We start from the raw sequence: 25,366 nt of genomic DNA, 5'->3' as shown, positions 1-25,366 counted from the left end.
ACGAGAACTCAGGTCATAATCTATAGAAACTGAAAACTAACACTGAACATGAAGTTGCAAACAGGCTCCCATCACTAGCAGCCTTTTCGCAACTTTCAAAAGGAAACCTCCAAGCTAGCACAGGAAAGGATAAATAGATTGACACAAGGAATTTGTTTGTGTAGAAAGGAAGAAACCTNAGAGAGAGAGAGAGAGAGAGAGAGAGAGAGAGAGAGCATACTATTCGGTTATGGTTGCTGTCTGAAATGAATAGCCGATTATTGAGGACATCAACTGCCAGCTTACCAGGATACTTTAACGGGGATGCTAACAAGCGGGGATCGTTGTCTTTCTCCAATCTCAAGGGAATGGGAGTATTATCCAAGAGCTTTTTTCTACCATAGAACAAAAGTGCTGCCTCAACTAAGTCATCAAGATCCTAGGCAAAGCAATAGAAATATAAACTGTTATGTAATTAGCTTATTATTGAGTTATAGACAGCACACCAGTAAATATATAACGAAGAGCAACAAGGCATTGATAATTATTGGAAAAAGAACCTTATTTCTCAAAATTCAATCTTTCATTAAAGAATGAATTTGGATATACTTCTACTGAAAGGTTTTTTTTTTTTTTTTAATGCTTAGCATTCCTAGTCAAACATCTCCAAATGATTAGGCTTCATTTGGGAGCCTCCAAATGCCTAAAATTGGAGGTTTGGATGACCAGCATGTGGTGTGGTGCAAAAATACAATCACACCGCCCCAAACACTATAGTACAAATTTCCACTGTGGGAACATTTTGGGGGCACAAGGAGAGAAATTCTCCAAAACATCCCCCATGTCCCATGATTTATATTAATAATAACTAATAATTATAAATTAATTTAAATTTATTTAAAAAAATTGAACTACCAATCCTAAAGGGCTGCTAAACAGCTACCTTCAATTATATTTGGGAGCAAGAGGCTCCCATTTCATAGAGGAGCCTCATGCTCCCTTGAGCAAAATTGGGCGATGTCCTCGCCCAATTTTGGTATATTTTCTTAATATATATTTGCAATTTTTTTATAACTATTACGAAAGTAAAGAGAAGATTTCTGAATATGCTCTATATTAACAAATTTATTAATATAAAAAATTGTTAATTATGAAATTATAATTTGTAAATAAAATAAAATTATTATGTTAGAGAAGTTAGGTGGTGGGTGAGAGAATTAATCTCAGCCCTTAGAAGCTAGGTTTGAATTATGTGGCTCGTTACCTTTTGTAGCTTGTATAAATAGGGCTATCTCCTTGTACTCTAAACACACAGAAATATAGAAGAACACACTCTAGTATTCAAACCTATTCACTGTTTAACATGGTATCAGAGCGGTGAGTGAGTGGGTAATACTCAGGGGAGGACGGCGACGCCGGGAGGAGGAGTTGCACCGCCATCGGAGCTTCTACGCGCCGCCGCCACTTTCTGCTCAGAGACTCACGCGCCGGCGTGTGAGTGGTTTCCCGGCGTCAGATCGCGACGGTGATTCTGCCCAACGACTCGCCGTGGAGAGGGGGTTTACATGGAGCAACCGCCCGGGTTTGTTGCTCAGGGGGAGTCTGGGAAGGTGTGCAAACTAAAGAAGTCTCTCTACGGTTTGAGACAGTCCCCACGTGCATGGTTTGGGAGGTTTAGCAGTGCTGCTATGGAGTTTGGAATGCGAAGGAGTGCGTATGATCATACTGTCTTTTATAAACATACTAACCATGGGTGTGTTTTGTTGATAGTATATGTGGATGACATTGTAATCACAGGTAGCGATGCAAGTGGAATTGATAGTCTTAAGTCATTCGTTGGGACTGAGTTTCATACTAAGGATCTGGGAGTACTAAAGTACTTTTTGGGTATTGAAGTTACTCGCTCCAAGAAAGGCATATTCCTTTCGCAGAGAAAATATGTGTTGGACCTTCTTGATGATACAGGGTTACTTGGGTCCAGACCATGTGATACGCCTATGGAACAAGGTGGCAAGCTTGTAGCAGGTGAGGGGGAGGTGTTTGAAGATCCTGACAGGTATAGGAGGTTAGTGGGGAAGTTAAACTACCTCACGATTACTCGTCCAGATATTGCGTTTCCAGTAAGTGTGGTAAGTCAGTTTATGAGTTCACCTACACGGACTCATTGGGACGCAACTGTTCGCATTGTGAATTATTTGAAAGGTGCACCTGGGAAAGGGATTCTCTATGTTGATCATGGACACACAGGTGTTGAGGCTTTTTCTGATGCGGATTGGGCTGGATCGCCTGATGACAGGAGGTCTACGAAAGGATATTGTGCATTTGTGGGAGGCAACTTAGTCTCGTGGAAGAGTAAGAAGCAGAGCGTTGTAGCCCGATCAAGTGCAGAGTCCGAGTATAGAGCTATGACCCATGTGACCAGTGAAATAGTGTAGGTGCATAATATTCTAAAAGAGGTAGGTGTGGAGGTGAAGTTACCTATTAAGTTGTGGTGTGACAATCGTGCAGCTATACATATCACGAACAACCCAGTTTTTCATGAGCGGACGAAACACATCGAGGTTGATTGTCATTTTATACGAGAAAAAGTTCAACATGGGTTGATATCTGCTATGCATGTCCGTAGTGGTGATCAGCTAGCTGACGTGTTCACTAAAGGGCTAAGTGGGAGTCGAATTTCATATATATGTAACAAGCTGGGCATGTTTGATATCTATGCTCCAGCTTGAGGGGGAGTGTTAGAGAAGTTGGGTGGTGGGTGAGAGCCCTTACAAGCTAGGTTTGAATTATGTGGCTCGTTTCCTTTTGTAGCTTGTATAAATAGGGCTATCTCCTTGTACTCTAAACACACAGAAATATAGAAGAACACACTCTAGTATTCAAACCTATTCACTGTTTAACATATTATTTATTTATTTGTTAAAACTTTTAAAAAAATATTAATATAAAATTTATTATTTCTATATTTCATGTAAATGTCTTCCAATCTCCCTATCACTGCTATTTTCCTAGACACCCATTCTTTTCACTTATCTCTAACCAGTCTAACTGCTACCATTTCAATCTCATTATCACTACTCCAATCTTACTGCCACACTCAAATCCCACTGATGTCCCTAACAAAGCCTAAGAGGGTCATTTTCTTTAATTTTCCAAATGAATTGAACAGAAGAAAGATGAACTCTAGCAAAGAGGATATTGACACATATTTCTAAAGGGAAAATGTGAAAATGGGAAGGAAACAAACATTGAGCCATCAACATAAAAGTATATGTCACGCAATTTAAAAGAATAATAATAAGAGCCTACCAATTTCTTCAGTATTTTTAAGAGAAAAGATGTCATTGAATTTTATGGATTTTGATTACCCCCTTAATTGCAAAACACATTCCCTAATAAAATAAGGGTTTCATCCCTTCCTCCTCAATTGTTTCCCCAACTATTAATAGTCATTCTCATTCCACCCAACTACCAAACATGCAAAATACTTTCACCAAAACCCATTACCATTGCCAAGCATTTGATACCCATTCCGATTCCGATCTCATATGCGAACCAAACACACCCTTACTGTATTAAATGCAGCAATTTTACAGTTAATAATGAACTATATGTCTAGAACATTTGCCATTTCCTGTTTATCACTGCACCAAAATTCAGCCAGTTGAAATGGACAAAGGCTTCTCTTTTAAAATGCAAAAAGAAAAAAAGGGGAAAACCAAAGGTGAAATTGGGATGATAAAAAGGAAGGAAAAAAAAAGGAAATAACCTTCACAATCAAGTCATCAAAATCTCTAGCTTTGGGTTTATTTATGTAATATCTAATCAAATATTGTCTACTATATTCATTATCCTCATTTGCACTTTGCTTGAGCTTAATATGGTTTTGCAATTGCTGGAGGAATATAGTTGGGAAAAAATAGACTAGATAGAGACAAATTATTACCTTTCTATGACCTTCACCAGCTATTTGTGCAAGAAGCTTGCCATTTGGCCCAACAATGGCAAAGGTTGGCCAGGAACTTATACCTAATTCTCTCCATAAATTCATCTCTCCATCATTGACAACCTAGGTTTGCAAAGGGACCAGTCACTGAACATGCAATGAGGATATAAGATAATTCAAAAGTATAACAAGAAGAAAAATAAATACAGAGTAGCAAATTTAAGTAATCACTTACTGGATGAGTGATCTCATAGCGCAATACTGCATTGCGAATGGCCTCTAGATCTTTCTCATTGTCAAACTTTGCTGAATGCACTCCCACTACAACAAACTGCAAGACTAACCATTTATAAATTATCTACTTGGCTCAGGAATTTTTTGTACAAACATGTTAAGAAAAAAGAATGAGAAGACTGAATTGGAAATATTTTATAAATCCATCCTGAATATTCTCCTTGATCCAGAGACACAGCTCTAAAGTACTAATTTTCCATTCATTTTTCTTCTGAAAAACATTACTCAAACAATATTATTTTCCTTCACCCTTTCAAAACTAAAATTTTAGAAGATTTCATTGCAGTATCAGTTTCCAATACAAGACGCTTGATAGAAAGTGAGGGCGTGAGGCTACGAACTAAAAGATTCCTTCAAGCTACAGGTTGCAGTTGATTACTGAAGCACTCAACTGGACTAACCTGGACTAGAAATGTGAAGTAAAACTAACACCCAACAACAGATGAAGATTGCAAAAGCCTAATAAAGCAAGTGTTTGATTTGGTACCATCTTCAATTGTTTATTTTCCCATTTATGCTAAACCCATCATAATATGAATTTGGAAATAAAGCACTACTATAAATCTAAAACCTGTGTATATTTTGTGCCCCTAAGACTAGCTATCTTTCCAGCAAACCTTTTCAATTTCTCTTCCAAGCAAAATATTGTTGAATTTTGTGGGCTCTTTCCCTCCAAGTTCATTTTCCTCCTTGGATGCAACCCAATTTCAGTTTAGCACCAAATTACAAATTTGTTCTTAAAGATGTGTTAAAACTAATTGGCCTCACTACCATCAACAAATAACTAATTGTGAAGTTGTACCCTAGCAATGCCTAAACGTTGTTGTAAGATAAAGATAAAGATACTTGTTAGAGATTCATACTCTTTAGCAAACCTATGATTCTCTGAAAATAAACTGTTTGCATATATGAGCTTGCAAAGTTTCCATACCACTTGTTCAAAATCTGAATTAATGTTTCCACTCACAAAAAATCAAATTTAAGGAGTAAAGATTGAACAACTAGTTAAAGGCTACAGCATTTAAGCAGCTCCATTTCTGCACATAGTTGCTTCACCTCTTCAGTTGTTATAATGACTTAGATAATAATGACTCTACAGAGAGAATTTACACAGTTAGAATGCCATTGATATAGAGATTCAAAGAACTCAATGGTTATACAAGGGATGCATTATATATTAGCAGCTCGATAAGTAGGAATTAACAGCATTGTACATCAAGAAGAAACATGGAACCAACATATCAAAAACTGAATGAGGAAAAGGTAGTCTTACTGGCATATCTTTATACTTTTTCTCCAGAAATTCCAGATCTGGCAGCACATGCATACAATTAATACAGCAGTATGTCCAAAAGTCCAGAAGAACTACCTTGCCTCTCAAATCCTGTCCAGTAAAAGATGAAAATCTATGTTATTGACTGATGAGTAAAATTTACAATTCCTTTCTAGACTTTTCCCATAAAACTGTTATATATTCCCAAAGGACGAAAAGGTGAAGATTGAGAAAGTCTGTGGCAAGAAAGTAAAGAGCAAGAAAAAGGTTAAGAAAAAGAAGATAGAAATGAGCATTGGCCATTGGGAACCTCTTACAGGAGTTTCTCTTCAACGGCCAAGCATAAGATTATAACACCATGCGTAACAAATTGAAAGCATTCTATAGGAAGATTAAAAGTTCAATGAAAAAGGTCTGAGGCAAGAAAGTAAAGAGGAAGAACATACAGAAATATACAATGAATGCTAGAGTTAATGGGTAAAAACACAAAATAGAAAGATGGGATACTGTCTATACCCGGCGCAGCTGAAGAGGGGCAGTATTCAGCCAGTCTAATTTAGATGGGAACTCTGGCACAATAGTTGCATTTTTCCTAGCGGAAGCCAGGAATTGAAATATGAGATAGGTAGAATCAGAAGTTGGTAGGCTAAGTGCAAAATGTTAAGGATCAACACGGGACCTAAACATGACTATTAAGCAAAGAGTGAATTAACTATTTCATATCCTGAGAAATTTAAAACAAAATTTTATTAGAAGTAATGAAGTATGGAGTAGGATATAACTTACCTGCCCTCCACATCAGAAATATAGTTTATAAACTGTTGAATTCTCTGTGAGCTAGCTGTGTCTGCAGTCAAGCAATGCAAGATTTGCTCATTGACAAGTAGGGATGGAAACAAACAAAAGAAAAATTTGCAAATGTGAGACCTTCATTTTGTCCAAAAGGAGGGCTGCTAACTCCAAATAACAAGTTCTGTATAGCTTTAGGAGATGTATATTGCATTGCCTGCAAAAATAAAAAAAATAAATAAATAAATAAAAATAAAAAAGCTTATAGCAGGAGTAATGATGATGATGATGATGATGATGATGATGATGGTGGTGGTGGTGGTAAAATCAGTGCCATAAACATAAAAACCAGATTAAACAGTACAATGCAAATTTCGAGGAAATGCTAACTCAAAACTTATGTTTTTTTCTCACAAGCACTCTCCTTTACTTTAAACCTTTACCTTCCAGTTTGTGATGGCAAAAAAAAGACAAGATGCAGCAATGCCCAAACTTGCATATCTCACAACATTGCGGCGTGAAACCTGCACCCTGTCCATAAATTATTTCTACAGCCTCATGACAACATTGGACTGAATATCATATTTGTGCTAATCCTGATGGAGATTAAAAAAAAAAATAAAGTAGAAAATATATTCTTAGCAGCTGGAATTTCCTCCAGAAATAGAAAGTAAACTAGGACAAGCAAAAAATGCTGTATTATGTAGGAAATCCCTAAACCAATTCCAAGTACCAGAGCTTATAGGTTTTCTCTAAATATAGAGTATGTACTGACAAATCAGGTGTTTTCAATAGCCAACAAACAGATATACTATATAAATTTTGAGAAGCACACCACAATCAACAAATAAACATTCAGAAAAACAAAATAATAATAATAATAATAATAATAATAATAATAATAATAATATGATCCCTAAAAAGCGCATTTGAAGCTTTTATTACACTTAACAAAAAATTAATAGCTTCTGATTTGCATTGAAAAAAACTCCAAAGTGTGAATATATCAAAGACAAGGAAGGAATTCACTGAAAGAGAAAAGAAGCCCACTCATCATGTATGCTCATACGCTGGTACTGTCTTCATAGTCCATAAATTTATCTAACACCTTTCACTAACTAAAAGAGCCTAAGACAAAATAATGGCACCCAGCTTTCCATTCAAATGGAAGAGATATAGTCATTTTGATAATTTTTGTGAGATTTGCCTGTCTCAGAAGGGTTTGCTTTAGAGACTATGAATCTATAAAACCGGATGACAACAAAATGGCACATCCTATTTTCACTGCAATGAATAGCTTTTTCAAGTGAAAATCTCTTATATTTGGAGAATTAAGGTTTAACTTGATTTTAAAGTTCCTATTGCATTGAAAAGGTAAAGCTAGCCAACTAAACTTAACTTTGCACTAACCTTGATTAAAAGATAACTGAATGAACCACCTCATGGATTGACACTAAAGGCTCCAAGATTTTCCTAGTCACATTTTCCATTTTATTATTTAGAAAAAATGTGCAACAAAACAGAGAATTAAGTTCAGTAACTTCTGGTTTTGAGTTTCTATGCACTAGTAAATGGAGAGAATCCAGGAAGAGGCATTTCATTTGTGGAGAACTCTGGAAGTTCACTTATATACCAGCAACATCAGTACAATTTATCTTATGCATTGTACATTAAAACATGGGAACAGGTTTTAATGAACTGTTTGCTCCTTGAAATGACATTTTCCAAGCCGGTAGCATCTCAAGAAATGAATAATATAGGTGATTATGCATTAGTGATCAGAAAACAAAGCACACAAAATTATTGAGGATTGAAATCATGAGTGATATGATTAAATTTTTATTAATTGGTTCAGACACAGAGCCACTCTTACCCTCCAATTGAGGAGACTGAACCAATGGTAGGGTATTTATCCTGCACTGGTGTCATCCTTTTACTGTTGGGTTCAAGTGAAGACGGTGCAGGATAATTGATAGGTTGAGGACCCTGCATCTTCACATCTGCAATTTTTATCATCACGAGAACTCAGGTCATAATCTATAGAAACTGAAAACTAACACTGAACATGAAGTTGCAAACAGGCTCCCATCACTAGCAGCCTTTTCGCAACTTTCAAAAGGAAACCTCCAAGCTAGCACAGGAAAGGATAAATAGATTGACACAAGGAATTTGTTTGTGTAGAAAGGAAGAAACCTCCTTTAGTTAATAAGGAATCAATTACAAGATTATGTTACTCATAAAATTGGCATAGACCAGCTTCATCATTATTGTGAATGGTACAAAGGGAATTTCTCATTAGATTTTAGAACTACATACTATTGGAACCAGATCCACCACTGAGAATATCATCAAGTGAAATATCGCTTATCCCCTTTCTGATAAGTGATGGAGCTGCTGCTTCTATAGTATCTTCTGCTAATGTTGTGGTCACAGCTATGCATCTGCAATTGGAATATCATAACACCAGAGAAAATGCAATTAAGAAGACCATCAAAGGGATAGTGGATAGCATTAAAATATGAACCAGTGTGATTTGAATGCTGAAGTGATGGATGCAGAAACATGAAGAAATAGCATCATCTTGTGTTACGCACACAAAATATACACTTCCTGTTTGATATTCCAAAAGAAACAACAATCAATACCGCATTTTTGCTGCTTTGGCAGCTTGTATACCAGCCAATGCATCTTCAATCACAACACACTGCATCAATATAAGTAGTGCATTAAGTACAAGCATAAAATTCCAAGCAATAAGAACTACAGAGAGCAGAAGTTTACGATTATGTACTAGGCAAAGTTAAGTTTAGGATGCTATCTGAGGCTTATGCCTGAAAATTTTGGAGATGTACATAATGATGGCACAGAATGGCTGTTAACCTACCTCACTAGGGGGCACATTCAAAATCTTTGATGCTGCCAAAAAAATATCAGGAGCAGGCTTCAAGTTTTCAAATGCATCAGCAGAAACAATTGCATCAAACCTGATGTGGAAAATGGTGGAATGATGTCAAAAACAAAATAAATAAATAAATAAAGAGGAAACAAGCAAGCAAACAAACAATTGGTAACAATACAAGTCTTGTAAATTGAGCTTTGTTTCTAAGATTTTACCATGCCTTCAAGGAAACCTGTCATCGCCATGCACAGATATAGAAAACTAATTATAACGAAGTCAAACAATATAAAGAACTACTTCAGGTTTTGACCACCTCACTATGGTGGAATTCCAGAACTAGTACATAGCTCTCAATTTGGACAATTTTAGTCATAACTATGGGAATGTGGACAAAAGTGATCTTCCACTAGTGATTCAATCAAATACAGATGGAAAGAGTCATGCTAATCACATGCAACGAAAGGAATGGTATTCCAGTCTTTTCATTAGTTTTCACAAATCCCCTCTTCTTTACCCCTATTCCCTCTTTATATTCACCATTTTCCATCAAACTCCTTGCCTACCAATCTATCTAAATCTAAATCTTAGATTCTGCATATTGATTAAAATTCAGAAAAAATAGAACATCAACAAAGAAAGCCACAATAAAACTAAAACTCTATTTGAGTAGCCAAACTGTCAGAAACAAATAAATCTACAAACCCACAAAAGAGCTAAAGTTCTGCATATAGCCATTAAAATATAAGATGACCCTTCAAACTAAAACTCTCAATCAACAATATGACTTTGATTAATAGAAATTTTCAGTTGTATTTCAAACTGGTGTTGACAAATTGGTGAGAAGAAGAGGGAACTAGTAAAAATTTATGGAAAGACTGAAATACCCATCTTTACATTGAATGTGACCATCATGTGTGATTTTGGGTCCTTAATTAACTAAATCACTAAAGGGGAACACCTATGCCCACGTTTCCATAGTTATTGGGAACACTTCTGTCATCCCTGCAGTAGTTATTATGTAAAAAGAAATAAGATAATGTAACACCATGAGATGGGTGTGATAAAAGCTATTCTTTTGAGGGAGAAGATAGGGAAACAATGAATTATATAGGTTTTGCCCACCCATGGAAGATATGGCATATGAATACTAATCAAGTAATCGGAACATCCTCTTTGATAATCTTATTTTTCTTTTTGAAAATATGGCAGTGGTGAGATATAAATAATGAATAAATAAAACTTAATGTTATAATCTATGATTGGGCCAAGGTCACTCAACTGGGCTATAATGCACATGGGCCAAACCACACTAAAAGATTGAATCCAATCAATTAGCTAGTTTAACTCATGGCCTTATAAACCCATGTGCTCTCTTATATTTTCAATGTGGGACTCTTAACACTTAAAAAGGCTTTCATCATTGTTAAGAGTCCCACATTGAAAAATAAGAGAGAAACATATGGGTTTATAAGGTCATGGGTTAGACTAGCTAATTGATTGGATTCAATCTTTTAGTGTGGTTTGCCCATTTGCATTATAGCCTAGTTGAGTGACCTCAGCCGAATCTTCAATCCTAATATGGTATCAGAGCTTGTTCGTATTGTGGCGTCCAATCATTAATAATTTTTCTATTTGAACATTTTTGTCCATCCATAAGGTATAACATGACTAATAAGTCCAAAAAGTAAATCAATCATCAAATATCTAAATCAAATAACAACATCAGCTCACATTGACAACGACAAACCAGCAGCTGTTAAGTTTGCATCGACCTTGATGCGATCAGCACTTGATGCAACAGCAACTTTGAGACCTTTGCTTTTACACTGTCAAACAGTTTGAGCATGCAAAAGAGAAATTAAATAAAACAAAGAATTAAAATATCAAAGTCATAGCTATATTACATACCTGAGTGACAAGTTCAAAGGCACCAGGGAAACCTATGCCAGAATTTGGCTTTGCATACTACACAACAAGGACACAAAGCTTTGTATCAAGAAAAGAAATTAGCTGTTCAAACTGATATCTCATTCTACAAAATACTAAAAGTAATATATTTGCAAATGAAACACTTCAATCACCTTATCTAAATATATCTCAAAAAACCTCTTCTTTGCTGCCTCGGGATTGAATCCATGAACACCCTTCACATTAGCAACACCACCTAAGAAGTTCGCTTCACCTGGCATATTCATGAGGAAAATTGGAAAAGAAAAAGGAAACAGGTAACAAGAGGAAAGTGAGGAAGGATAAGTTAAGACAGAAACTTCTCTAAACAAATAATTGGCATCACTCCTTTAGCCCTTTAGGCATCACAATCAAGGAAAATGGAAACTTAACTGAAATTCTAAAGGAAATTTGATAATAAATGAAACTCTTGTACTATGAAAGGTAAAACAAGGAACAATAATGATCTAAACCTTTCCTTCGCTCTATAACACTAAAACCGGAGAGGAACAGGAAAATGACATGAAACAAGTTATAGGCAATGACACAGACAATGCAAGAGAACCACCAAGCTTCATTGCTTCGATTCATACACACTGATTTCTAAGAAAACTTGAAATTTGCACGTTATATCATATGAATTTGTGAACTATATGTCTAAAATGTATAATATGTGAATGGCAAACAGAGGAAACTTAAAAGTATTTCAACAAGGAAAAAAAAAAAAAAAAGAGGATAAAAGTATTGGGTTTTTACCCATGCCCGTAAAGGGCGCAAAGTCTTCTACTGTTACTTGAACCCCCATTTCCGCAAAAACATCCACAGCAGCCCTTCTAGAAGGCTCCTCGCTGTTGCAAAGCACACCATCCATATCAAACAGCACGGCGGAGACCTTTCCCCATTGGTTCCCCGCCTGGGAGACATTAGTCTCCTCCAACTTCACGCACGCATTCACCGCCAAACCCGACTTTCTCCGCCCCGAATTCGCGAAATGTTTCGGATAAAATCGGACAAACGACGCCTGTTTGGAGCGAGAGAACTGCGCAAGCTTCGATTGAGAAGAAGAAGAAGAAGAAGAAAGAGTGGACAGTGGCGGAGACAATAGTCTCAGTGCCATTTTTGTGAGGCCTCAAGCTCCACAGACCACACTATACTTTTCTGTTTGGCTTTGGCTGAAATGTAAATAATCCTGATTCTGTATCGAGTGGCGGGGAAGGGGATTTCAGTTGTATTCCGTGTGATGGGACGAAAATGCCCTTGAGATCTGTGGGTGTATAGAGTTTTGATTATCTTTTGACAATGCATATACTGGAGTTTTATGTGGTAGAGTCATTTCCATTTTTGGTTCTATTGTTATTGGGGCATTGTCAATTTTAGGGGGTGTTTGGCAAACGGCTGATAGCTTATAGCTGATAGCTGGTTGGTTTAGCTAGTAGTTGATGACTGATTGCGTTAACTGGTTTGATCAGCTGGTTGTATTAGCTGGTTATAAAAAACTGTTTGGTAAATTAGCTGTTTACTAGTAGCTGATTGAATGTAAAATGACATTTAAGGGTATGAGTGTATTGTATTATTTTAACCTTTAAATATAACAAGAAGATAAACGCTTATTAATAAATAATTATAAAATTTGGGTATCATCTATAATTTTTTTAAGGACATAAGTTAATTATTTTTGTTTATTTAACTCTTATTAAATTATATTCTAAAACAATTTTTATTAATTATTTTCAATTTTATTATTATTATTATTATTATTATTAAAAATGACAAACCCATCACCTGTTGTTGTTGTTGTTATTATTATTATTATTATTATTATTATAAAATAACAAACCCACCACCCATTTATAAGTAAATTCCATTGATTTCAAAGGACAAAATAGTCAATATACTCATTAATCCCAACAAGCTAATAGAAAAAGCTACATTCATTAGCTTTTCAATTTTCAGCTTATTGGCCCAATAAGCCAAGACCAATAAGCCATTTACCAAACACTTCAAAATAGCTTATTGGTAGGTCAAAGAAGCTAAACTTGATCAAATAAGTTAAAATTTGGCTGATAAGCCAATAACCAAACACCCCCTTAGTCTACTTCATTAATTTTTATAACATTGCGATCAATCTTATTTAGTCCTTGCCATTTTTAGTTCATCGTTAAAATTTTCGTCAAATAACCGTCCAAAACAGGGGTATTTTGATCTTTTCATGCTTTGATCATCGTCTTTACCCTTTGTAGTGATTTTCCTTACTAATTTTCATCCAATGAAGAGGTCCGGCGAAAGCCATGGCTTTGTAATGTGGCTCACATGGCTTTCGTTGGACCTTTTCAATGGATGAAAATGTGTAAGGAAAACCACTGCAAAGGGTCAAGGAGATGACCAAAGCATGAAAAGACCAAAAATACTCTTATTTTGGATGGCAATTTGACGAAAATTTTAACGGTGGACTAAAAATGGCAAAGACTAAATAAGACTGGCTGCAATGTGGCGAAAACTAATGAAGTGGACTAAAATTAGCAATGCCCCAATAACAGTAGGACAAAAAATAGAAATGACTCTATGTGGTACTAGAATGTTGTTTTAAAAAAATAAATAAATCAATTATTATCCTTTTTTTCTTTTTATTTTGAAATTTAACTAGAGTTTTGTCCCACAATGCTCTTAATTTTTTAAAACATATGACGGTAATAATGTGTTACCGGTATATTTTGAGTATTATTAGTATAAGTATTGAGTACAATATTGAGTACAGTGCTCAGTAGAATAGTGAATTTCAGTCCAGTAATGTTGTGAGTGTCAGAAAGTGGGCCCCTGGGCCCCTCCTCTACAACAGGGCTCTTCTTATACTTGAGGTACAACGACACTTTGTGACTTGTAACGGTTATTCAATGATGGTCAGCCTTCAATGGTAGTGGAGCTGTTGATAATGATGGTAAGAAGTAACTCCTCTTCAATGTGCCGACCAACCATCTTCAATGTGCCACCTTTGTATAACGGGTGACCGTTGTTGCCTTCGGGTCAGTGCTGGTGGTCCGGGTCAAATGCTGATGCCCAACTATCCAGTCCCCAGTCCCCCCACTCCCTAGCCAACGAGAGCGGTTGAGGTGGTTTGGGAGTAATGACTACTTGTATAAAATTGTTTCTTTTTTTCGAACGGTAAGATAATTGTGGCCGAGGTCCTGGCCGAGGTGAGGACCTCGACCAATGCTGGCCGAGGTGAGGACCTCAGCCAAAGCTGGCCGAGGTGAGGACCTCGGCCAATGCTGGCCGAGGTGGGGGACCTCGGCCAAAGCGGGCCGAGGTGACAACCTCGACCAATTTTCGTTTTGGCCGAGGCATGGCCTCAGCATTTATTTATTTATTTATTTATTTATTTTTTTGGCGTTGGTGTTTTTGAAATCAAGCCTCCAGCTTGTCCCAGAAAAACACTCTCTCGTAGCTAGTGAGATCGGATCTTGTGCCGGCCCTAAGAGAATAGAGTGTGGTGTTTTCGTAGCAAAGCCTTAAGCTTTACCTATAAAACATCCTCCCGTCAGGTAGCTAGCGAGATCGGATCTCATGCCGGTCCACCAATATTCATTCATTATACGTTCAAGGCGCTCATAGAAACTGATTGGCAAGAAATATATACTCATTGCATACGTTGGTAAGGCTTGCGCAATGCTTTTGAGCAGTATCTCCTTTCCTACTTTCGAAAGCATATTCTTATTCCATCCACCCAGACAATGGTTTATCTTAGCTCCAATATAAGAAAACACTTCCTTATTATTTCGACCAACTCCCATTGGTAAGCCCAAGTATTTTCCAATATTATAGGTTTGGGTTACATTAAAGATAGTTGAAACAACATTCTTAATACCTTCCTCCGTATTGCGGCTAAACACTATAGATGACTTACCAAAGTTAACTGATTGGCCTGACATGTACTCATACTCAATAAGGCAGCCCTTCACATCCTTAGATTCAGATAACGTGGCTTTGAAGAAGAGCATATTGTCATCATCGAAGAACAAATGCGACACTCCAGGAGCCCCTCTTGCTACCACACACGGTGAAATCATTCCAATTATAACAACCCTAGCAAATAAATGAGATAGTCCCTCAGCACATAAAATGAACAAGTATTGAGACAAATGATCACCTTGTCTCAAACCATATGTTGGTAAAATGAAATCTGTGAGACACCCATTGACATTAACCTTGTAACGAACAGTAGTGACACATCGCATAACAAAGTTAACCCATCGATGATCAAAGCCCATTTTAAGCATAATCTCTCGCAGAAATGACCATTCCATTTTATTGTATGCCTTGGCCATGTCCAATTTAAGAGCACACTAACCATCTTTACCATCTCTCTTCCGATTTAAGTAATGGATCACTTCAGTAACAATGAGCACATTATCAGTTATAAGCCTCTCTGGTAAGAAGGCACTTTGCGAACAAGAGATCACCTTATTAAGAACAACCTTCAATATGTTCGCCACCATCTTCAAGAACAACTTGTAAGTAACATTACACAAAGAAATTTAGAAATTGTGCGCAAATCTCCCATAGTGGCCGGAATTGACTTCTTTGGAACCAAAGTTATAATTGCATCATTAAAACCATCCAGGAACGCCTCACCATCCACACAATCCATAATAAAGCTGCCAACATCAGGACCAATTTCGCCCCAAAAGTGTTGAAAAAATTCCGGGCTAAAACCATTTGGTCTAGGGGACTTATCCGGAGCCATAGAAAAAAGAGCATCTCTAATTTCCTCCATCGTAAAAGGTTGTAGGAGACGATGATTATCCATTTCCAAAATCCTCAGAACCAAGTCATTCAAAGAGTCACCAATAGTACTGCGTTTGGAAGTAAAAATATGTTGGAAATAATTTGAGGTCAATCCCAACAAACGCCTCCACTGAGACTCGAAGCCACTCCCATCCATGTGAGAGTGTATAGGTGCCACTATACCATAAGGTCTTTGGCAATTAGTGATACCCTTATTTGCCTGTTTAACAAAATTGCCACCCCAAGACTTTAGGGTAGCCCCACACTGCTCTAAGCGACTTGGCAAAGGTTCCCCATAGTAGAATTCCAAGCTCCCAGCACAACTCAAGGACCATTAATTTCAACGAAGATGGTTGTATGACCTGACGTGATAACGTCGTGATTGTAGATCGTTGCCTGAGGGAATAGCGTACACCAATAAGCCCCAGCAACCGCCCTGTCTAGCCGTTCCTCAACCCAATTCGCGGTGCCTTTTTCACGTTTCCATGTATTTCCTACCTCTCATACCAAGGTCAAAGAGGCCGCAATCATCCAACATGAGGTTAAAAGTTAAAACCTTCCATAAGAGCTGGTGGTGGTGGATGTGGGTGAAGACCTCGCTTCCCGGTAGGGAATACAATATCATTAAAATCCCCGGCTACTAGCCAAGGTAGGTCCAATTTATGCTACAAAGAGTGTAATAAATTCCATGCTTGTTACAACGATCCCTAAAAATTTGTGAAAAAACTATAATACTATGCTGATGTGGATACTCTATCTACCCGGTATCTTTTACCCAATGTTAAGTGTTAACCCCGAAAAAACAAAGTTTATTCTACTATGGTATGATGATACTGGAAGTCTGGAAGAGAATCGGGCCACGTCAGCGTCGAAATGCCCGCCTTCGATCCTTTCATCAACTCTCTTCGTATTTTCCCAGATAAGGAAAAACTCCTCCCCTTAAAATATTATTCCGATAAAAATTTATCACTTCTTATAATCCATTTGTTCAGAGCTATCGGATTCTCAACCCTAGTTTCCTCCATTCCGGAACGCCCAGTTTCACGCTTGTTCAGGTAATTGGTACACCGCCGGAGCAACGCATTTCCCGGAGGCTGCATGAGTAGTTTCCGGGCAGAAGGATCAGCTGAAGCGGAGGAGGACTGGTGCTTCAAGACCGTGTATCCATGGGTGTGTTCATTGTTGCTCATGCTCACTCACCGGCTCGCCTCACTCTCTGTCAGGCTCGTTCTCCGCCGCCGTCTTGCTTTAGAATACGCCATTGCTTCTCTTCTCGTCGATGGTTGATTCCCAACTTCACCCCCCTAAGGTCTCACCTAACTTTCACACTTCAAGATTGCAGCTCTTTAATGCTATATTAATTTTATTTTGCTTATTGAAATGAGCATTTGTGGTGAATTATAATGACATGTGGATTATGGAGGAATTGTGCATGCAAAACATTTAATTTCTTGCAATAAGGTAGCTTCTTTTCACGGAATTTATGTTGGAACTTGGAAGTGATCAGAATTTTCAGTCTGTAGGAGTTGGTTGAAGGAAATTTGGTTTTGTTAATTGGATGATTTGGAGAGCAGATACTGATCTTTACTGGCCAGAAAAGAATCACTTTTGGAAATATTTTAGTTAAGAGTGGGTGATGGGTTAAAGATGGCCAAGAGTTGGGCAAACGCTGCTAAAGACTTGTAGTGCATAGGACATAGGATGGGATGCTCCAGTCTTTACACCACTCACGGGGCTTATCTCATTATTAAGTAGTATATTTTTTTGGCACTCGATTTTGGATAAGAGAGGAAGTTTGTATAGTCAAGTTTCCTTGGTAAAATGTGAAGGAGTGGGGAACCCACAAGAAAAAAAGAAACTTAAAAAGAATATACTGTCACATGATTTCTCTCCAACTGCACTAAGTGGGAGGCATAACAGATTTGTAATGGAGCACCCATACACCATTGTGATTTTTGTCTTTGACGTGTTTAGTTGGAGAACTTTAAACATACTTTCCTTTACTCAATTTTATGGTTAGAGCTTGCATACATATGGTGGAACCAGGACTCGGAGATTCTTCAGTAGACAGTATTTAAGTGGGACAATGTGAATGACATTTTTGTGTGTGTGAGATTTGGAAATAGAACAGTTCACTATTCTGGATAAGGGACATGTTAGTTTACTATTTTGCCTCCCTCATAAGTGACATGTGCAGTTATAGAATTTTAAGCATACTTTGGTTTACTATATTTTTTGGTTAGACCTTCATGCACATGAGAGAAACAGGACTGCTAAATTCTTCAGTGGATAGTATTACAGTGATACAATGTGAATTGCATTTTTGCATGTTTGAGATTTGGAAGTAGAACAGTTTATTATTGTGGATAAGCGACGGAAAATGGTGACTTCAATAAAAATAATATAGTAAAATCTTCAGTTAGGTGCTTGAAAAATAATGTTGGCTGTCCATGTTTGTTGCTTGTAGACAGGTCTGTATTGAGGAAAATTTTGATGACAAAAGGAGAGTAATTGGAAGTATCTTTCTTATTGTTAATGATTTGTTTGTTGTGGGCCATAAATCATTGATGCTTGAAATCAACTTTCAACAACATATTTGAAATGAAATGAAAATTCAAATGGATGAATAGCAAGTTTCAATCTTTTTTTTTTTTTTTTTTTTTTTGGGGGGGGGGGGGGGGGGGGTGGTGGTGAGTTAAGAGTTTGTAATATATTTTTACAACGCATGAAGGACTAGAAATCAATCTACTACTTCTAATGAACTAATAAATCACTAGAGTCCATGGAAAGTTGAAGTGTTGGACAATGAACAAGCTAATCTGAATAAGAGTCATACATTAAGTGAAATGATAAACAGTATAACTTGAATTTAATACGTTTAGAGACCTCAGCCAAATACTTGAGCTAGGTAGGCTTCACTGACATATAATCTGTCTTTAATAATGCTTTGCTTTCGTATAGGGTATAAATATTGAATTGGATGGATGCTGCTGATACTATATTCATCATTTTATTAATAGTAATTTACCTTAATTGCAGGGTAGATAATTTCAAATCTAGGTGTTCAATAGCAAAAGCTGACATCTTTACTGACACAACTGATGAAGAAGTTCTGGATAATTTTGAATCTGCTGATTACAATTGTACAGTTCCTGTTGTTCATCTCAAGTCTGATATTCTTGATAGTGAAGCACTAGATCTACTTGCTAAGGGAACATATGTCGACACTATTTTGACAACACTTCCAGTAAGTTCACTGCTTTCTATAGTCTATTACATTACTTCCATTATTTCTCATAGTTTGAGTGATAAATAACACAATTACTTTTATTAATGCTTCATTGTTGATATACACCTAGGTCTTATCAGAAGAGGAGCAGAATATCATTGCTGCAACTCCTGCTCATCCAGCAGGATTATATGGTTTGTGCTTTCTGTCTTTGAACTATATCTTGCACTCAGTTATGTGATGCTTTTTGTCTGTGTATTTGGGCACCCACTTACATTTGTTGTAACTTATTATCCTTCCTAACTACTGGAAATTTAACATAATAATAATAATCTTTCTTCAGATGAATTTGATGCAATTTAAAAAAAAAAAAACATTTCAGGATGGTGCTATGTTCTAACTTGCTAGTTTTAGCTTCAGAAACTTTCTGATTTGTTTATAGCCACTTCCTTATTGGCGGTGATTGAAGTCATTAAATAATTGTCTTCTAAATATTACTATTCCTAGTGTGAATAATTTTTTGTGGAAATACCAAATCCATTAACCCACAGCTGTTACACTTCTGTTATCTGTTGAAGAAAATCCTGCAGAGATATATAAATAGATCACTGATTAATATTATGTTTCATCGGTAACCTATTGATTGCTTCACATTATAATGCTGAATGTTCAGATTCTGGCTTAAAATTAGATCACTGATCAATATTATGTTTCATTGTTAACCTATGGATTGCTTCGCATTATAATGCTGATTGTTCAGTTTCTGACTTAAAAGTGATATATGCAACCAGCTTTGTATGCCAGTTGCTTCGCTGGAAACTTGGTGGAACAGCTTTGGAGTTTTGCCTGGCCTGCTGCTATTGCATTGCTTCATCCAAGTCTTCTTCCTGTGGCATCTATGGGTTTTGTTGCTAAGGTATAACTAGTATTTAGTAGCAGGAAGAATGTATTGGATGATTAATAGTAGTGTATAACCAGTTCCCTCTTGACAGGTTGCTGTAATTGTAGGAGGCCCTTTGGTAGGAAAGCTTATGGATCATTTTCCTAGGGTACCTGCATTTAATTGTCTAAGTATTGTTCAGGTATTATTTTTTGTCAACAAGCAATTTGGGCAAAAATCTTCCTCCAGAAAACTCTTCTAATAACGCTTCTCTTATGTCAGGCAGCTGCTCAGTTGTTGTCAGTTGGAGTGATCATTCATGCCCACAGATTCCATGCCACAGCTACACCCTTCCCTCTTTTCCGGCCTTGGTTTGCTGTATTTGTTCTAGCTGGGGCTGTTGAAAGGCTATCTGGACTGGCTTTGGGGGTTGCTGTCGAACGTGATTGGGTTGTTTTGGTAGTACTATACTCAAATTTCTGTAGCTTCCTATTGTACAAATCACCGTTTGACTTCAGATTAAGCATTCAAGCATTCCTAATTTTGTGTTTTTTTTGTTCTTTTATTTTCTGCAAAATGGCCATAGTTAGCAGGTACCAATCGGCCAGTTGCTCTTGCTCAAGCAAATGCTGTTCTTAGTCGAATTGATCTCTTGTGTGAGGTGATTGGCACATATGTTTCTGAATCTTTCTGAAAAGGCCTTGAAGAGTTGATATTCTAAAGTGTAAAACTTTAGCTACTATGCGTCTATGCTTACTAATGAAAAGAGTTCACCACTTGACACTGACACTAGTTATGATCATTTTCTTAAGGTTGCTGGAGCAGCACTGTTTGGCTTCCTTCTGTCCAAATATGAACCTGTGAAATGCTTAAGACTTACTGCTAGTTTGATGATAGGGGCATTGCCTATTGTGGTAATTTACCCTGGCTCCTCTTGGAGAGCTCTTTCATGAAATCCTGATATTATTCTTACTTTCTGAGATTTTAACTATGTCCTGTAGATTCTTTTGACATGGATAACCAACAAGCTTTCTTCTGGGGTTCTTGACCGTGCTAAATCTGTGCAAACTTGTTGCCCTTCTTACTCCAGTGAATCTTTACCAGAATCTGGAAATCTAGGTGAATATTGCTTGTCTTATTTGCACTTGAATTTCACTCTTAATTTTGTCTGAACGTACTGTTCTTACTTCCAGTGGGGATGAGTATAGAAGCTATCAAGCATGGGTGGGCTGAATATATCCAGCAGCCTGTTCTTCCAGCAAGCATGGCCTGTGTGTTATTATACTTCAATGTTGTGCTTGCGCCTGGTAGTTTAATGACTGCATTCTTAACACAGCGTGGTATTTTCTAGACTCCATATGTTTTCATCTGCTTCTATCTATCTGATGTTGCTGACTGGACTTTGAGTAAATCTAATTAATATATACCTTTTGTGTTGACTGTTATGATAATATCACAAGTAGGTATAAGCTCACTTTGGTATGGTGACTGTCTAATTCAAATGGGCTTGGGCATTATTTTTTACATTTTATAGTTGAATAAAGTCTAGGGAGTTTTTCCTTTTTGCAATATCTATGGAGTTTTTAGTTTTTACCCTTGCTCTTTTCTTTTTTATATCTCTGCTTAAACTTTATTCTTTCATGTTGAAAAAGTTCAATTGTCAAGTTTTGCATGGTCTTATTGTCCGAAAAGGTCTTTTTATTACTACTCCGTACTAAATTAAATATGTTCGCACTTGATCATATATATGTTAAAAATCATTACAAAAGACACTAGCACACTTGGTGTATAAATGGTTATATACTATTTTCTATTTTGAGGTTCAAACCAATAAAAGTTGCTTGTTTTCTTTAATGGTTGCTATATGAATTAGTAGTTGGATATAGACTAATAATTTACATCATTATGGATGTGGGTTCCTATTGTGAACCAAATGAGATTGCTGCTTTAAGAAATCAGCATTAGAAACAGTTTTGTTTCAACATTTATATTATTTTAATCTTAAAATTTATTTACTGCTGCTTAACAAAAATAATATTGTTTTACCGTTATTAGAGGTTGCTTTGCTTTACTGTTTATCTATTCTCTATGTGCGAAATGTATACTGTGTCTTTGACAAATATTCTACACCTTTGTTGCATGGTTTACTCCCTTCTTGATCACCAAGTACTTTTTCATCAACCATCTTTGGCTCTCAAATATATAGAAAAAGAATTACTGAGTACTTGGTCAACATTTTCCCCTCAATTTTCTATGTACTTCGGTATGTTCTGCTGATCCTATTATGAAAATCTGTTTCAGGCCTAAACCCATCTATCATTGGTAGCTTTAGTGTATTGAGTGCATTCATGGGTATTGCAGCAACTTTTGGGTCTGCAAAGATGGTTAAGAGATTTGGCATTTTAAAGGTTTCTTTCTTTTCATATTCTGTTATTAATTGAACCTTTTGTCACATTATTATTTGAAGTCTAGGCTTATGTCTCACGAATTTTGTCTTCAGGCTGGAGCAGCTGCCCTGATATTGCAGGCGTCACTTTTAAGCACTGCTGTAATTGTCTATTGGACTGGATCTCTTTCTCAGCAGACACATTTTTTGTTTTTCTTGGGTCTGATAGTGAGTTTGTCTACTATTACTCTACTACTACTAATTTTAAGAAGTATCAGTGACTGCACATGCTATTTCACATATATGTGGATATCAATTGCTGCATGGCTTCTGCTATACTATGGTTGGAATTAGTCGCATAATATTCAGTCACTTTTGTTTAAAGTTGATTCTTTGTTGGAGTGTAAGAGAAAATCAAAAGTGTTCTATTTCATCTTCACAGGTATTATCACGGATAGGGCACATGTCATATGATGTTGTAGGCGCACAGATTTTACAAACTGGAATTCCAGCATCCAAAGCAAATCTTATTGGAACTACGGAGGTTTCCATTGCAAGTTTAGCAGAGTCTATAATGTTGGGGGTTGCTATAATTGCGAACGATGTCTCACATTTTGGATTTCTAGCAATGCTCTCTGTTCTATCAGTAGTTAGCGCAGCTTGGTTATACTGTAGATGGTTGGCAAATCCAACAGAGACACAAAGGAGTCTTTTCTGTTTTGACCCACAGTTTTAATATCAATGTAAGTAGCATATGCCTTTTGTTCATGTGATTCATACTATACTGTTCTGCTTGTCATACTTTCTCTAGGTCACTAGGTTGATGCCATGCACAAGGGGAAGTCTATATAAAAATACCTGGCTGAAAGGAACATTTTAAAGTATTGAACATTGCAATGTGCTTCTATTTTTCCTCAATTATGGTTATTACTTGCCACCCATTGCACTCCAAGGAGTAGTCTTTAACCTCTAACCTCAGTTATTGAGTGTGCACATGCCAAATGCCCAAACTTATTTTTCTATAGTCATTGAAAGTTTTAGTTATATATATATGCCAAAGACCTTGTGGTTTAGTGGCACCCGGTGTTCCGGTTTACACTCCCACATGGATGATGGGAGTGGGTTCAAGCCTCAGTGGAGGCAATTGTTGACTCTTTGTGCTTCAGTAGGTTGAGAAAGTAGCTATGAACAGATACTATATTGTAACAGAGTCAGTAGTACTCAAAAAAAATAAGTTTTTTAAAACTTTTTTGCAAATATTGTTATTTAGACAGCCTGGGTAATAATTCTTACGGAGTAAAATATTTTTTTGGCTGACTTTGTGATTGTAGAAAGCTGCAAATTTAGAGTCCATTATTTCCATTTGGTCTCTCCTTGTGATCCAGCAAATGACAAGGTCGGGTGCAGGATGAGATTTGTCTGCCTGTGCAACATTTTCCCCATTGTGCAGCGGTTGCAGAGATCCTTATTTTGGTGGTGGATTGGTTTGCGAGCAGAATACTTTTTCAGAGAGCTGTGGTACGTTAACCCATTTATTTACCTAATGTTGTATAATGTAGCGGCATGCAATGGATGGATTAGAACTTTGGTGATACTGTATAGCAGGTAATAGGTTAGGTAATGTTGTGCATTCAGATTTCAGATATCACCCACCCTACCATCCAGTGGATCTTAGATTTGTAGACACCCACCACTGTACATAGAGATAAACATTCTGTTAAACATTGATTCTTTAGATTGTGTTTTCCTAACAATGGGAGTGGTTGTTGATTTGAAGAATTTTTGAGTACACACATTTAAGAACTGATTAAGCCGAGATGGGATTGGACTGGTTGGGTTGATGTAGCTACCTGAGGGGGAGAGTACTAGCGTACTAGTGTAGTGCCAGCAAATGGCAGTATGAAGTAAGTATTTAGATGTAGCATGCACGGGCAGACAGGCTTAGTTCTATGGTTCAGTAGGTAGTATTTGAGAGGGGAGACAAAAGTTTGAAACTTGGTAGCGGCAATGTGGGGATTATGTTTAAAATGGGTAGATCCTTTGTGCGTACCGGCATTTGACCATGTCTGCTGATCCATTGAGTTACCGTGATTTACATCTCAGTCAGACATGAGTAGTTCTTTTAACGAGGTTTTCTCCTCGCCTTGTGACCCTAGCCGGCAAAGGACCACAAGGAGGTAAACCAGCCTAGATTACTCATAGCTGACCGGCTCAAACCCAGGGGTTTGATGATCGAAACTCCAACCTCTCGGCTGTAGGTCAGACATGAGTAGTTGGCATTTAGTAGTAGGAGAGGAGAGAGAGAGAGTTGAGGGTGGACCCTTTTGTTGAAATAGTGGGATGAGACCCTCCCATCCCACTTCCACAGTCCCACTCCCACTCCCACATGACCTAAAACTGGTGGATTCATAATTCAGATAATCAGATTACAGTAAAGTTGAGCAGTAGCATTTAGTAGTACAATTTTGAATGGGGTCCTCCTCTCTCCTACTGTGAATCAGGTTTTTAACTATACTGTGCCCCCCCCCCCCCCCCATGTATATTATCTTTGAAAAGACTCCACTACTGTCACATCTTCCAAATTTGCAGGCTTGCAGCTAGCTAATAACCTCCCTCCCCTCCCCACAGCTTCTTAAATCTTTACAATTTCTTTGAACACTGTTGCTTACCACTCTTTTACTCCTTCCCCCCACTTCCTTCATTAATTCCACTTTCACCCCAGATTTCTATAGTAACCATTTGAATCTCCTATAAATAGTAAATAGGACAGGTAAAATGGGACAAAAGGATTATCAAATACTTGGGTCTTGTAATAATTATATTAATTGATGCTAAAAATAATTTGTATGTATATATAGGGGAAAATTTGGGTGAAAACATGCTTCCAAGTGAAAAGTGATGACTGAACATTAGGGTTCATCAATGGTTGACGGTTTTAGTAAAAAAGTACGGTCAGATTTGT

At 37.1% G+C, this 25,366-nt stretch overlaps 3 protein-coding genes across 3 annotated transcripts; 1 reads left to right on the top strand and 2 right to left on the bottom strand.

Annotated features, from left to right (window-relative positions):
- Nucleotides 1-36: 36 nt before the first annotated feature.
- On the bottom strand, nucleotides 37-12,323 carry LOC116005693 (protein SUPPRESSOR OF QUENCHING 1, chloroplastic-like). The gene is made up of 17 exons (XM_031245935.1): nucleotides 11,884-12,323; nucleotides 11,262-11,362; nucleotides 11,089-11,145; nucleotides 10,912-11,006; nucleotides 9,166-9,265; nucleotides 8,927-8,985; nucleotides 8,598-8,722; nucleotides 8,155-8,281; nucleotides 6,725-6,812; nucleotides 6,420-6,498; nucleotides 6,279-6,339; nucleotides 6,009-6,084; nucleotides 5,493-5,603; nucleotides 4,161-4,256; nucleotides 3,926-4,048; nucleotides 221-418; nucleotides 37-114 (listed from the first exon to the last, which is right to left on the bottom strand). Exons 1-17 carry the CDS (start codon nucleotides 12,242-12,244, stop codon nucleotides 37-39), a joined length of 1,935 nt encoding a protein of 644 aa, XP_031101795.1. The 5' UTR covers nucleotides 12,245-12,323.
- A 2,310-nt stretch (nucleotides 12,324-14,633) lies between these two features.
- Nucleotides 14,634-15,449, bottom strand: LOC116005692. Its single transcript, XM_031245933.1, has one exon. The coding sequence runs from the start codon at nucleotides 15,447-15,449 to the stop codon at nucleotides 14,634-14,636; it is 816 nt and encodes a 271-aa protein (XP_031101793.1).
- A 1,317-nt stretch (nucleotides 15,450-16,766) lies between these two features.
- LOC116007581 (solute carrier family 40 member 3, chloroplastic) lies at nucleotides 16,767-24,183 on the top strand. Its single transcript, XM_031248298.1, has 14 exons — nucleotides 16,767-17,218; nucleotides 18,949-19,156; nucleotides 19,269-19,332; nucleotides 19,930-20,054; nucleotides 20,131-20,220; nucleotides 20,301-20,477; nucleotides 20,605-20,679; nucleotides 20,831-20,932; nucleotides 21,020-21,137; nucleotides 21,212-21,358; nucleotides 22,320-22,426; nucleotides 22,519-22,632; nucleotides 22,847-23,147; nucleotides 23,736-24,183. Exons 1-13 carry the CDS (start codon nucleotides 17,076-17,078, stop codon nucleotides 23,138-23,140), a joined length of 1,764 nt encoding a protein of 587 aa, XP_031104158.1. The 5' UTR covers nucleotides 16,767-17,075; the 3' UTR covers nucleotides 23,141-23,147; nucleotides 23,736-24,183.
- The last annotated feature ends 1,183 nt before the right edge of the window (nucleotides 24,184-25,366 follow it).

This window comes from Ipomoea triloba, chromosome 15, assembly GCF_003576645.1.
Source record: "Ipomoea triloba cultivar NCNSP0323 chromosome 15, ASM357664v1".
Lineage (NCBI taxonomy): Eukaryota > Viridiplantae > Streptophyta > Magnoliopsida > Solanales > Convolvulaceae > Ipomoea > Ipomoea triloba.
Note: the sequence above shows the minus strand (reverse complement) of the source record. Positions and strands in the feature narration are given on the sequence as shown.

Coding starts and splice junctions, on each gene's coding strand:
- LOC116005692 (XM_031245933.1), bottom strand. CDS start 15,449: ATGGCCAAGGCATACAATAAAATGGAATGGTCATTTCTGCGAGAGATT.
- LOC116007581 (XM_031248298.1), top strand. CDS start 17,076: ATGGGTGTGTTCATTGTTGCTCATGCTCACTCACCGGCTCGCCTCACT. Junction 17,219..18,948: donor CCCAACTTCACCCCCCTAAG/GTCTCACCTAAC, acceptor CCTTAATTGCAG/GGTAGATAATTTCAAATCTA. Junction 21,359..22,319: donor TGCATTCTTAACACAGCGTG/GTATTTTCTAGA, acceptor AATCTGTTTCAG/GCCTAAACCCATCTATCATT.
- LOC116005693 (XM_031245935.1), bottom strand. CDS start 12,244: ATGGCACTGAGACTATTGTCTCCGCCACTGTCCACTCTTTCTTCTTCT. Junction 6,499..6,724: donor TTGCCATCACAAACTGGAAG/GTAAAGGTTTAA, acceptor TTATTTTTGCAG/GCAATGCAATATACATCTCC. Junction 4,049..4,160: donor GCTATGAGATCACTCATCCA/GTAAGTGATTAC, acceptor TTGCAAACCTAG/GTTGTCAATGATGGAGAGAT.